We start from the raw sequence: 13700 nt of genomic DNA, 5'->3' as shown, positions 1-13700 counted from the left end.
CCATTGACAAGGTTCTTTGTTTTTGTTTAATTTGCTGACTGACTGAGATTACTGGTCCATTAAGAAGTACAGTATGTAGTAATACTTCTCAATGGACCAGTAATCTCAGTCAGTCATTAGACAATGGGTAGGTCAAGGCCTGTTCTCTCTAGTGACCTCACCTCATTATAAGTCTCTCAACAGATGTTACCTGGATGCACCTCCACAGCAGGGAGTGTGTGTGTGTGTGTGTGTGTGTGTGTGTGTGTGTGTGTGTGTGTGTGTGTGTGTGTGTGTGTGTGTGTGTGTGTGTGTGTGTGTGTGTGTGTGTGTGTGTGTGTGTGTGTGTGTGTGTGTGTGTGTGTGTGTGTGTGTGTGTGTGTGTGTGTGTGTGTATTTGCGTGCGTGTGTGTGTATTTGCGTGCGTGCGTTGTATTTGCGTGCGTGTGTGTGTGTGTGTGTGTGTGTGTGTGTGTGTGTGTGTGTGTGTGTGTGTGTGCGTGGGCGTTTGTGCGTGTGTGTGTGTGACACAAGTCAGTCTGTCACTACCGTACTGCCTCAAAAACACTGTATTTCCTGACATGGGAAATACTGTACATAGAACATTAACTGTCAATTGAACAGCCTTATTCAAGACGGTCGTGTTCATTAGCCTCATAAAACTTGTCATGGTTTAATAGCCTCATAAAACATATCATGGGTTAATCATTAAAGAAGAATGTACTGTCTATAAAATGTTTATCTCATAAGTGTCCACGTCACTGTAAGTTACATAATGTGCTTCTTCAGGGAAATAAATGGATTTAAACAGTAACTGTTTGTTCCAGTCAGCCTGAGTATCACTGTTGGAGATGTAATCCTTCTCACGAGGTCCTGCTGTTTGATTTGGGGTTCAGTTCAGTTTCCTACCAGCTGCTGCTCTCAACAAGAGTCGTAAGACCAACCTGTATATTAGCTTCAACTTGTTTTTGGTGCAACTAGACCCCCCCTTCAGTGTGTGTGCTATGCTTTACAACTGTTTGTTTTCAAACATATGAGATCTCTGTTTCGAGTTCAATGACATAAGAAGAAAATAACTTCACAAAACACTTGTGTTCAAACTTCCTTAGTTTGTATCACATGTGGTTGTTCCAGCATCGCCATCCAGACAAACTCACCTCACCCTTTGTGAGATTCTATAATGGTTAACGGATTAACAGTTATTAGCGTTCGCCCAAATGTCATAAACCTGGATTAACAGTTTTTTGCGTTAGTCCAAATGTCATGAACCTGGATTTGAGTTTCCCTGACAACCAGGGCACCTGAGAGGCCCAGTGAAATGTTAAGAGGCTGACGTTTTGTAATATGGATTATTTTGATAGCTGAATGATTTTGGCATGTATTTCTTCATGTTTATAAATTGTTGATCCGTGTATTCACCGAAGAAGTGCATAGAAAAATATATCAGTCTGTTAGAAAAAAGCTGACAGTGAATGCAGATATCCATAGAGACTGTTAGAGTCATTAACCTCTCGTTTTATCCCCCAGGTGCTGTTGCCGTGACGACCCGGCCCCACATCTACTACTGCCGCTCGCCCAACATGGAGGTCTTCACTTGCTGGTGGCATCCCCTTGACAACAACTCCGAGAGTGACGACAACGTCACCTACAGCCTCACCTACTCCTTAGAGTACGTACTATAACTGTACAGTGCATTCGTATTCAGACCCCTTGATCCACATGTTTTAAGTTACAGCCTTATTCTAAAATGGATTAAATAAAAATATGTCCTCCTCAATCTACACACAATACCCCATAATGACAAGGTTAAAACACAGCTATTTTCAGGTCTCTCCAGAGATGATAGATCGGATTCAGGTCCGGGATCTGGCTGGGCCTCTAAAGGACATTCAGAGACTTGACCCCGAAGCCACTCCTGCGTTGTGCTTATGGTCGGTGTCTTGTTGGAAGGTAAACCTTTGTCCCAGTTTGAGGTCCTGAGTGCTCTGAAGCAGGTTTTCATCAAGGATCTCTCTGTACTTTGCTCTGTTCATCTTTCCCTCAATCCTGACTAGTCTCCCAGCCGCTGCCGCTGAAAAACATCCCTGCCACCATCATGCTTCACCGTAGGAGTGGTGCCTGGTTTGCTCCAGACGTGATGCTTGGCATTCAGGCCAAAGAGTTCAATGTTGGTTTCATCAGACCAGAGAATCTTGTTTCTCAAGGTCTGAGAGTCCTTTAGGTGCCTTTTGGTAAACTCCAAGTTGGCTGTCATGTGCTTTTTACTGTGGAAAGACTTCCGTCTGGCCACTCTACCATAAAGGCCTGATTGGTGGAGTGCTGCAGAGATGGTTGTCCTTCTGGACGGTTCTCCCATCTCCACAGAGGAACTCTGGAGCTCTTTCAGAGTAACCATTGGGTTCTTGGTCACCTCCCAGACCAAGGCCCTTCTACCCCGATTGCTCAGTTTGGCTGGGCAGCCAGCTCTAGGATAAGTATTTGTGGTTCCATACTTCTTCCATTTCAGAACGATGGAGGCCACTGTGTTCTTGGGGACCTTCAATGCTGCATAAATGTTTTGGTACCCTTCCCCAGATCTGTGCCTCGACACAATCCGGTCTCGAAGCTCTACAGACAATTCCTTAGACATCATGGCTTTTGCTCTGACATGCACTGACAACTGTGGGACCTTATATAGACAGGTGTGTTTTTTTTCAATTCTACCTTTATTTAACTAGGCAAGTCAGTTAAGAACAAATTCTTATTTTCAATGGCAGCCTAGGAACAGTGGGTTAACTGCCTGTTCAGGGGCAGAACGACAGATTTGTACCTTGTCAGCTCGGAGGTTTGAACTTGCAACCTTCCGGTTACTAGTCCAACGCTCTAACCACTAGGCTACCCTGCCGCCCCTAATTATGTCCAATCAATTGAAATTACCACAGGTGGACTCCAATCAAGTTGTAGAAACATTTCAAGGACGATCAATGGAAACAGGATGCACCTGAGCTCAATTTCGAGTCTCATAGCAAAGGGTCTGAATATTTATGTATTTCAGGTATTTCTGTTTTGTTTTTTATGAATGTGCAAAAATTTAAATAAACCGGATTTGTGATTATGGTGTATTGTGTGTCGATTGCTGAATTTTTTATTTTATTTAATCAATTTTAGAATAAGGCTGTAACGTAACAAAATGTGGAAAAAGACAAGGGGTCTGAATACTTTCCAAAGGCACTGTATATACACACACCAGGAACAATATACTGTATATGTACACACCATGTACTGTATACTGTATATATACACAGTACACACCTTGTACTCTCCTTGTTGCAGGATTGGTAGAGGATAAAATCCTGCATTCATTAAAAAACGCCTTGAATTACTCTAAGATTAATTTTTAATTTCAAGGCTTTTTCCCCCAATAAATGCAGGTATTTTCATTCTATCACATTGTGTAGGAACAATGTACCCTAAGAGACCGTCTTCATTCAAAGAAATGACTTGAGTTGAATTGAATTGACCATATCATTCCTTTCTTGTTTGTCACAGAAAGGGGCCGAGGCGTGAGTGTCCAGACTATGTAACGGGCGGCCCCAACAGTTGTCACTTTGACAGCGGCCACACGTCCATCTGGACCATATACTGCATGAACGTGATGGCCAGGACCTCCCACGGAGTGTTCAGCTCCAAGGACCACTGTCTGGACGTGGCTGATATAGGTACAGGGAGAGATAAATCACTGTCTGGGTGTGGCTGATGATATAGGTACAGGGTGATATAGTTCACTGTCTGGATGTGGCTGATATAGGTACAGGGTGATATAGACCACTGTCTGGATGTGGCTGATATAGGTACAGGGTGATATAGACCACTGCCTGGATGTGGATGATATAGGAAAAGGGTGATATAGACCACTGTCTGGATGTGGCTGATATAGGTACAGGGTGATATAGACCACTGCCTGGATGTGGATGATATAGGAAAAGGGTGATATAGACCACTGTCTGGATGTGGCTGATATAGGTACAGGGTGATATAGACCACTGCCTGGATGTGGATGATATAGGAAAAGGGTGATATAGACCACTGCCTGGATGTGGATGATATAGGAAAAGGGTGATATAGACCACTGTCTGGATGTGGCTGATATAGGTACAGGGTGATATAGACCACTGCCTGGATGTGGATGATATAGGTACAGGGTGATATAGACCACTGTCTGGATGTGGCTGATATAGGTACAGGGTGATATAGACCACTGCCTGGATGTGGATGATATAGGTACAGGGTGATATAGACCACTGTCTGGATGTGGCTGATATAGGTACAGGGTGATATAGACCACTGTCTGGATGTGGATGATATAGGTACAGGGTGATATAGACCACTGTCTGGATGATGATATAGGTACAGGGTGATATAGACCACTGTCTGGATGTGGCTGATATAGGTACAGGGTGATATAGACCACTGTCTGGATGTGGATGATATAGGAACAGGGTGATATAGACCACTATAGACCACTGTCTGGATGTGGATGATATAGGTACAGGGTGATATAGACCACTGCCTGGATGTGGATGATATAGGAACAGGGTGATATAGACCACTGTCTGGATGTGGCTGATATAGGAACAGGGTGATATAGACCACTGCCTGGATGTGGATGATATAGGAACAGGGTGATATAGACCACTGTCTGGATGTGGCTGATATAGGAACAGGGTGATATAGACCACTGCCTGGATGTGGATGATATAGGTACAGGGTGATATAGACCACTGCCTGGATGATGATAGGTACCCACTGCCTGGATGTGGATGATATAGGTACAGGGTGATATAGACCACTGCCTGGATGTGGATGATATAGGTACAGGGTGATATAGACCACTGTCTGGATGTGGCTGATATAGGTACAGGGTGATATAGACCACTGTCTGGATGTGGCTGATATAGGAACAGGGTGATATAGACCACTGTCTGGATGTGGATGATATAGGTACAGGGTGATATAGACCACTGCCTGGATGTGGATGATATAGGTACAGGGTGATATAGACCACTGTCTGGATGTGGATGATATAGGAACAGGGTGATATAGACCACTGTCTGGATGTGGCTGATATAGGTACAGGGTGATATAGACCACTGCCTGGATGTGGATGATATAGGAAAAGGGTGATATAGACCACTGCCTGGATGTGGATGATATAGGTACAGGGTGATATAGACCACTGTCTGGATGTGGATGATATAGGTACAGGGTGATATAGACCACTGTCTGGATGTGGATGATATAGGAACAGGGTGATATAGACCACTGTCTGGATGTGGATGATATAGGAACAGGGTGATATAGACCACTGTCTGGATGTGGATGATATAGGTACAGGGTGATATAGACCACTGTCTGGATGTGGATGATATAGGAACAGGGTGATATAGACCACTGTCTGGATGTGGATGATATAGGTACAGGGTGATATAGACCACTGCCTGGATGTGGATGATATAGGAACAGGGTGATATAGACCACTGCCTGGATGTGGATGATATAGGAACAGGGTGATATAGACCACTGCCTGGATGTGGATGATATAGGAACAGGGTGATATAGACCACTGTCTGGATGTGGCTGATATAGGAACAGGGTGATATAGACCACTGCCTGGATGTGGATGATATAGGAACAGGGTGATATAGACCACTGCCTGGATGTGGATGATATAGGTACATATAGACCACTGCCTGGATGTGGATGATATAGGTACAGGGTGATATAGACCACTGCCTGGATGTGGATGATATAGGTACAGGGTGATATAGACCACTGCCTGGATGTGGATGATATAGGTACAGGGTGATATAGACCACTGTCTGGATGTGGATGATATAGGTACAGGGTGATATAGACCACTGCCTGGATGTGGATGATATAGGTACAGGGTGATATAGACCACTGTCTGGATGTGGATGATATAGGTACAGGGTGATATAGACCACTGCCTGGATGTGGATGATATAGGTACAGGGTGATATAGACCACTGCCTGGATGTGGATGATATAGGTACAGGGTGATATAGACCACTGCCTGGATGTGGATGATATAGGTACAGGGTGATATAGACCACTGTCTGGATGTGGATGATATAGGAACAGGGTGATATAGACCACTGTCTGGATGTGGATGATATAGGTACAGGGTGATATAGACCACTGCCTGGATGTGGATGATATAGGTACAGGGTGATATAGACCACTGCCTGGATGTGGATGATATAGGTACAGGGTGATATAGACCACTGCCTGGATGTGGATGATATAGGTACAGGGTGATATAGACCACTGCCTGGATGATGATATAGGTACAGGGTGATATAGACCACTGTCTGGATGTGGATGATATAGGTACAGGGTGATATAGACCACTGCCTGGATGTGGATGATATAGGAACAGGGTGATATAGACCACTGCCTGGATGTGGATGATATAGGAACAGGGTGATATAGACCACTGTCTGGATGTGGCTGATATAGGAACAGGGTGATATAGACCACTGCCTGGATGTGGATGATATAGGAACAGGGTGATATAGACCACTGTCTGGATGTGGCTGATATAGGAACAGGGTGATATAGACCACTGTCTGGATGTGGATGATATAGGAACAGGGTGATATAGACCACTGTCTGGATGTGGCTGATATAGGAACAGGGTGATATAGACCACTGTCTGGATGTGGATGATATAGGTACAGGGTGATATAGACCACTGCCTGGATGTGGATGATATAGGTACAGGGTGATATAGACCACTGTCTGGATGTGGATGATATAGGTACAGGGTGATATAGACCACTGTCTGGATGTGGATGATATAGGTACAGGGTGATATAGACCACTGCCTGGATGTGGATGATATAGGAACAGGGTGATATAGACCACAGTCAAACTGGGTCAAAATTGGGTAGTACATCATCAGTTCCTCTTGTCATGTCAGTCATTACATAACTTGGAGAGCTATTTTTAACTTGTCAGAAATGTCCAGCTCAACTAGCCCATGTCAGCTAAAGTGTATTTATATATGTTTTTTAGCCCATAGATATTGTTGTACGTTTTTAGTCACTCAAATATAACATGTATACACACATTAGACATGGCTAAATGAATAGAATTGCAATAAAATTAGCTTTAAAACTGATAAATGTTATTTTCACCCCATGACAAAATGTGTAGAATTACAGAAAGCTGCTAAACTAAGGGTGTGAACAGTTTGTGTCATGAACAGAGCTTGTGCCCATAGAAATAGACATGGCGCATGCGTGGGGGCGCAGGCTGTTCCCCAATACTGGAACGGGGGCCCCAAGTGGAAAAGTTTGGGAACCCCTGATATAGACCACCTGGGGGCTCCACACAGTCTGGAACGGCATCCTGCTCCCGAGATCTAAAACCATCTGGCTAGCGATTTCTCTTACCCCCCCCCCCCAAAAAAAACTGTAAAATCAGCAACAATTCAGCTAAAATTGAGTTTAATTTAGGAAATCTGTTCCCAAGTATTCACACAAATGTAAATAAAAAGAGAAATATGTGATGTTGTCTCAATGTAATCAAGGTATGAAATTATTATTACTGTTATTTTCAAATACAATCTCTTTTGGGGCATAGTTGTGGTCAATTTGCAGTGTACAAATTATTATCATTATTTTCCAGCCCCCCAACCATTAGCTCCAACAAAAGTCGTCCAACAGCTGAATCTAGTTGCCTTTCTAGTTGCCCTAGATAGTGTGCTACTTTTGACCAGAACCTAAGGGGAATAGGGTGCTATTTCAGTACACTGTAGTATATGGAATAGGGTGCTATTTCAGTACACTGTAGTATATGGAATAGGGTGCTATTTCAGTGCACTATAGTATATGGAATAGGGTGCTATTTCAGTACACTGTAGTATATGGAATAGGGTGCTATTTCAGTACACTATAGTATATGGAATAGGGTGCTATTTCAGTACACTGTAGTATATGGAATAGGGTGCTATTTCAGTACACTGTAGTATATGGAATAGGGTGCTATTTCAGCTCAACCTATGACTGTTGTGTCTGATATTTGTGATGTCTCTTCCTGTGTGTCTGGCGTCGGCCACGCCTCCTCTCCCTGTGTGTGTGACGTCAGCTCTTCCTCATTTCAACCCAGTCCAATGGGAGTTAGTCCCCTCCCAGCAGGGCACATCTGATCCCATCAGAGACATTCTGTCCCCCTTACTTCTCCATCAGTGAGTGCACTCCCAAAGCCGATGGAAAGAGCACCCTGATTTGTGTGTGTGTGTGTTTGTGTACACGTGCATGTGAATGTTCAATACTGTATGCACATTGCAAACAGTCACCACTCATGTCTACATTGTGCTTCTGTATGCACAGAGAATAGTAACGCATGTGAAGGAAAATAGAAGGGTTCCTCTCCAGGCTCTTGGCTTTTTCTCATGGTAACAATAGAGATGTGTCATTCAGAACCGATTCAGCTTCCCCTTCTTACTCTGATACCCCTTCCAACTGGCCTTTCTACGTGTTCATTATAAAAGATAACCCCATTCATGTACCATTACCTCAGCATGTTGCTTGTTGTCTCCTCTGTTGTCCCTCCACATCCTGTTTGCTGTTCATTGTGTATTCACCCCTCCCCGTGACTGCCAGTCTAGGCCTTTTCCTTTCACCTTACGTTCTAGCTCTTCTTTGCTCCCTGTGAAGCATACAACCATAACAAGCCCACGCCATGCAGTTTTCTTGACTTCACTTCTTCCCTCTCTGTCCATGTCCGAACGCTCTCTCCGCTGTCTGTCTGTCTCTCTGTCTGTCTGCAGTGGAGACAGAGGCTCCGGTTAACTTGACCTACACCCTGTTGAACGAGACGGAGGAGGAAGCTGGCCGCACCGCCATGGTGTCCTGGGTTTACCCCAATCCCTCCCACATCCAGTACGGTTGGATCACCCTGGTCTTCGAGCTGCAGTACCGACGCATCGCCGAGCCCAACAACTGGAAGGTAGAGAGAGAGAGAGAGAGAGAGAGAGAGAGAGAGAGAGAGAGAGAGAGAGAGAGAGAGAGAGAGAGAGAGAGAGAGAGAGAGAGAGAGAGAGGGGGAAAGAGAGAGAGGAAAGAGAGAGGAGAGAGAGAGAGGGAAAGAGAGAGAGAGGGGGAGAGAGAGAGAGGGGGAGAGTGGGAAAGAGAGAGGGGAAATAGAGGGAAGAAGAGAGGGGGAAATAGAGAGAGAGGGGGGGGAGATAGCGGGAAGAGAGAGGGGGAAATAGAGAGAGGGGGGGATAGCGGGAAGAGAGAGGGGGAAATAGAGAGGGGGAGGGGGAAAGAGAGAGGGGGAGACAGAGGGAGGGGTGTAGTTGCAGTGTTTATCAACACCATTTGAGGGTGTTACGCGTGTGACGTGGGAAGCATGTCATGTCCGTGATTGATTCTTTAAGAGGAAGATGTGTTTATTTCACAGTTAACCCGGGAGTTTGTCTGTTACGACCGATGATCCTGCCTCTTTGTCAGATGAGAGAAGAGAAAGAACAGAAACAGAAATGCAGGTTTAGTTGGTTTAGTCTGGCTGAACGGTGAAGGATCTTTTTTAAAGAGTATATATTATATATTAACAGTATATATTATTTCAACAGTATCAGATATAAACTGTCACTTTAACCAGTATCACACTACTCTATCACCTTCTGTCACCTCTATCACGTGTAGCTCAGTTGGTAGAGCATGGCGCTTGCAACGCCAGGGTTGTGGGTATGACTCCCATGGGGGACCAGTATGAAAAATGTATGAAAAAGTATGCATTCACTACTGTAAATTGCTCTGGATAAGAGCATCTGCTAAATGATGTATGTGTACTGTAACTGCTACTGACAGCTCACTATCGCCCCCTGTGTGTCTGCAGGTGAAGGGCTTGCTGAGAGAGCCTTGTCTGGAGCTGCTGGATCTGCCGGTAGGAGAGTACATTGTCAGGGTGAGATGCCGTTCCCGCAACAACGGCCTCTGGAGCAAGTGGAGCACCTCTCTCCTACTCTGTGTCCCAGTCAAATCTACCCCCGGTAGGGACTCTTAACTGTCTGATGATTCAGTTACTGTCTGCACCTACCCACAGTCAACTCCTAATTTGAAGCACTGTTATATGACCCATATTACAGTGTTGGCATACGGAATGATCTAGACGTGTGCTGTCTTTGTCCCTTACAGATAAGCTGCTGGCTCTGCTTTTGGTGACCGGTGTTGGGGTCATGTTGTTGCTAGTCATCGGCTTTGGAATTATCCTACAGGGCAAGAGGTAGGGAAGCACACACACACGTAAACAACTATATAAACATCAAATACATGTTTGATTTCTTTCAAATACTTAAGACACAGCGTTTTATTCTTTACATAAAGGACAGGTTTAGAGATAAATGTGTGCAGGAGTGATCTTGTATTGATATATAAACCCTTCTATATTACAGACACATGCTACATAGGCTGTAATATCATGAAATATAAATGTAGAAAGTGTATTGATGGTTCTCTCTTTTGCTGTAGGATAAAAGCATTCATTCTGCCTCCAATTCCCAAACCACGCATCAGAGGCATCAATCCCCTGCTTCTGAAGGTAAATACACACATACACACACACACACACACACACACACACACACACACACACACACACACACACACACACACTTATAACTCATTGTTCACTCAAGCTTCACTGAGTCATTTGTTTTTCTATTTTTTTCTATCCATCAATCCCCTTCCTATCTTCTCTAAGCCCTCCCCTTCCTATCTTCTCTATTCACTCCTTCTCTATCCCGTATCTTCTTTATCCCCTCACCTTCCTATCTTCTCTATCCACTCATTCTCTATCCCCTATCTTCTCTATCCCCTCCCCTTCCTATCTTCTCTATTCACTCATTCTCTATCCCCTATCTTCTCTATCCCCTCCCCTTCCTATCTTCTCTATCCACTCATTCTCTATCCCCTATCTTCTCTATCCCCTCCCCTTCCTATCTTCTCTATTCACTCATTCTCTATCCCCTATCTTCTCTATCCCCTCCCCTTCCTATCTTCTCTATCCACTCATTCTCTATCCCGTATCTTCTTTATCCCCTCCCCTTCCTATCTTCTCTATTCACTCCTTCTCTATCCCGTATCTTCTTTATCCCCTCCCCTTCCTATCTTCTCTATTCACTCATTCTCTATCCCCTATCTTCTCTATCCCCTCCCCTTCCTATCTTCTCTATCCACTCATTCTCTATCCCCTATCTTCTCTATCCCCTCCCCTTCCTATCTTCTCTATCCACTCATTCTCTATCCCCTATCTTCTCTATCCCCTCCCCTTCCTATCTTCTCTATTCACTCATTCTCTATCCCCTATCTTCTCTATCCCCTCCCCTTCCTATCTTCTCTATTCACTCATTCTCTATCCCCTATCTTCTCTATCCCCTCCCCTTCCTATCTTCTCTAACCCCTCCCCTTCCTATCTTCTCTATCCCCTCCCCTTCCTATCTTCTCTAACACCTCCCCTTCCTATCTTCTCTATCCACTCATTCTCTATCCCCTATCTTCTTTATCCCCTCCCCTTCCTATCTTCTTTATCCCCTCCCCTTCCTGTCTTCTCTATCCACTCCTTCTCTATCCCCTATCTTCTCTAACCCCTCCCCTTCCTGTCTTCGCTGTCCCCTCCCCTTCCCATCTCCTCCCCTTCCTATTTTCTCTGTCCCCTTCCTATCTTCACTAACCCCTCCCCTTCATATCTTCTCTATCCCCTCCCCTTCCTATCTTCTCTATCCCCTCCCCTTCCTATCTCCTCTGTCCCCTCCCCTTCCTTTCTTCTCTATCCCCTCCCCTTCCTATCTTATCTAACCCCTCCCCTTCCTATCTTCTCTATCCCCTCCCCTTCCTATCTTCTCTATCCCCTCCCCTTCCTATCTTCTCTAACCCCTACTCTTCCTATCTTCTCTAACCCCTACTCTTCCTATCTTCTCTATCCCCTCCCCTTCGTATCTTCTCTAACCACTCCTCTTCCCATCTTCTCTATCCCCTCACCTCCCTTTCTCCTTTTCTCCTCCCTCCTTCTCATCTTTCTCCTCCTTCCTTCTCTTTCAGAAAGGGGGCTTTGATGAGATCAACCGTCATTTCATCTCCTTCCATGGCTATAAGCCCCCAAGCTACAGCGAGGAGGAGGTCTGGGACCCTGTCAACATGGACAGCAACCAATCTCTCCAGGCTCCCCCGGGGGTCCTAGCAGTCTGGAAGGAGGATTATGATATGGCCATCCACAGCCAACTACTGGTCCAGACAACCTCCAGCCACGCCCCTTATACACCAGTGCCCGCCTCTTACACCCCAGTCCCCGCCCCTTACTGCCAGGCTCCAGTGGAAGCCTTCCCGACCTCGTGGGAATGGCCAACAGCAAACCCCGACCAGCCGGAGCTTCTCGTCTTCCCGGGCACTGACTACAGCATGATGATGAATCCCACCCCCGTCCCGCCTACGGACCAGCAGGCCCCGCCCCCATCATCCACCCAGGACTTCTACACGTGCGTGAACGTGCTGGGTGACAACGGACAAGTGCATCTGGTGCCCTGCCTGCCCAACCACCTGAAACACAGCCCCTACGTACAGCTGGAGGAGGAGCTAGAGGAAGGAGGGCTGGAGAAGAGCAGCCAGTTAGATGACTACCTGGCTAAGAAGATGGAGGCAGTAGCCAACGGGAGTGCTCCGGGAGAGACAGTGGTAGAGACAGAGGTGGAGTCAGAGAGTGTGGAGCAGAGTGAAGTGGCTGTGCCTTTACTGCCTGGAACCACAGGCACACAGGGCAACAGGGTGTGACCATTTAGCACACATACTCACTCACACACACACACACACACACACACACACACACACACACACACACACACACACACACACACACACACACACACACACACACACACACACACACACACACACACACACACACACAGCAACAGGAATTACTCCAGGCTAAAATGAGGATGTTAACTCATGGATGGACCTTTGAATATACCTACTTAATATACTAACATATAGATGTGTTTTTGTGAGTGCACCGGCCTGGGACATGAGTCCTCTGTGTCTACCCCCCCCCCCCCCCTTGCCTGCCAAATGACAGTGACACTGCTGGACAGACACTGCTGCCACCTCTATTCACTGCTGATATGGCAGGGACCATGTTCTGACTACATTCTCTCTGCGGGGAATCAGAGATGCAGCATTTGACTGTGAGCCGAGGTCGGGATACAAGATGGATTCCTTTTGACGCAGAAAATCTGACAAGATGAAGAAAAAAAAACTTGCAAAGTGTCTTGAACAATAACAATAGATTCTCTGTAGAACTACAACTGTTGTTGTGTGGACTGAGTCACTGAAAGGTCAATATACTCACCTGTACTTCGGTCCAATCTTGTTAGATAATAATGCCTGCGAACTCTCTTGTTGTTGGATGTAGAATTAATGACCAACCACTCTGTGAAAGACGCTTCGATTTTTAACAGTCAGGTTTTAGGGCTCTGTGAACTCATTTAATTGGATTTAGGTGAAAGGTTTGACGAATGCAAGAATAGCAGTTGTACTTCACTGAGACCAGTCATAGCCGTTCTGAGGCCCTGGCAGAAGTTAACCTGCATTAAGAGAACAGTGAAGCACACCAAAGATCTGAACACCCAGACCAAGAGAGCAGTACACTTCTTCAAA

At 45.5% G+C, this 13700-nt stretch overlaps 1 protein-coding gene across 1 annotated transcript in view; it reads left to right on the top strand.

Moving 5' to 3' along the window:
* The window catches only part of LOC118383227 (prolactin receptor-like), a 47142-nt gene extending 34191 nt beyond the window's left edge, over positions 1–12951 (top strand). Inside the window, exons 3-9 of the mRNA XM_052509090.1 lie at positions 1507–1648; positions 3508–3677; positions 8816–8994; positions 9889–10042; positions 10188–10275; positions 10521–10590; positions 12090–12951. Of these exons, the coding sequence (XP_052365050.1) occupies positions 1507–1648; positions 3508–3677; positions 8816–8994; positions 9889–10042; positions 10188–10275; positions 10521–10590; positions 12090–12815 (1529 nt within the window). The 3' untranslated portion in view covers positions 12816–12951. The remainder of the gene's footprint in view (positions 1–1506; positions 1649–3507; positions 3678–8815; positions 8995–9888; positions 10043–10187; positions 10276–10520; positions 10591–12089) is intronic.
* The last annotated feature ends 749 nt before the right edge of the window (positions 12952–13700 follow it).

This window comes from Oncorhynchus keta, unplaced genomic scaffold, assembly GCF_023373465.1.
Source record: "Oncorhynchus keta strain PuntledgeMale-10-30-2019 unplaced genomic scaffold, Oket_V2 Un_contig_3981_pilon_pilon, whole genome shotgun sequence".
Taxonomy (NCBI): Eukaryota; Metazoa; Chordata; class Actinopteri; order Salmoniformes; family Salmonidae; genus Oncorhynchus; species Oncorhynchus keta.
This window is presented reverse-complemented; position numbering and strand designations above follow the sequence as displayed.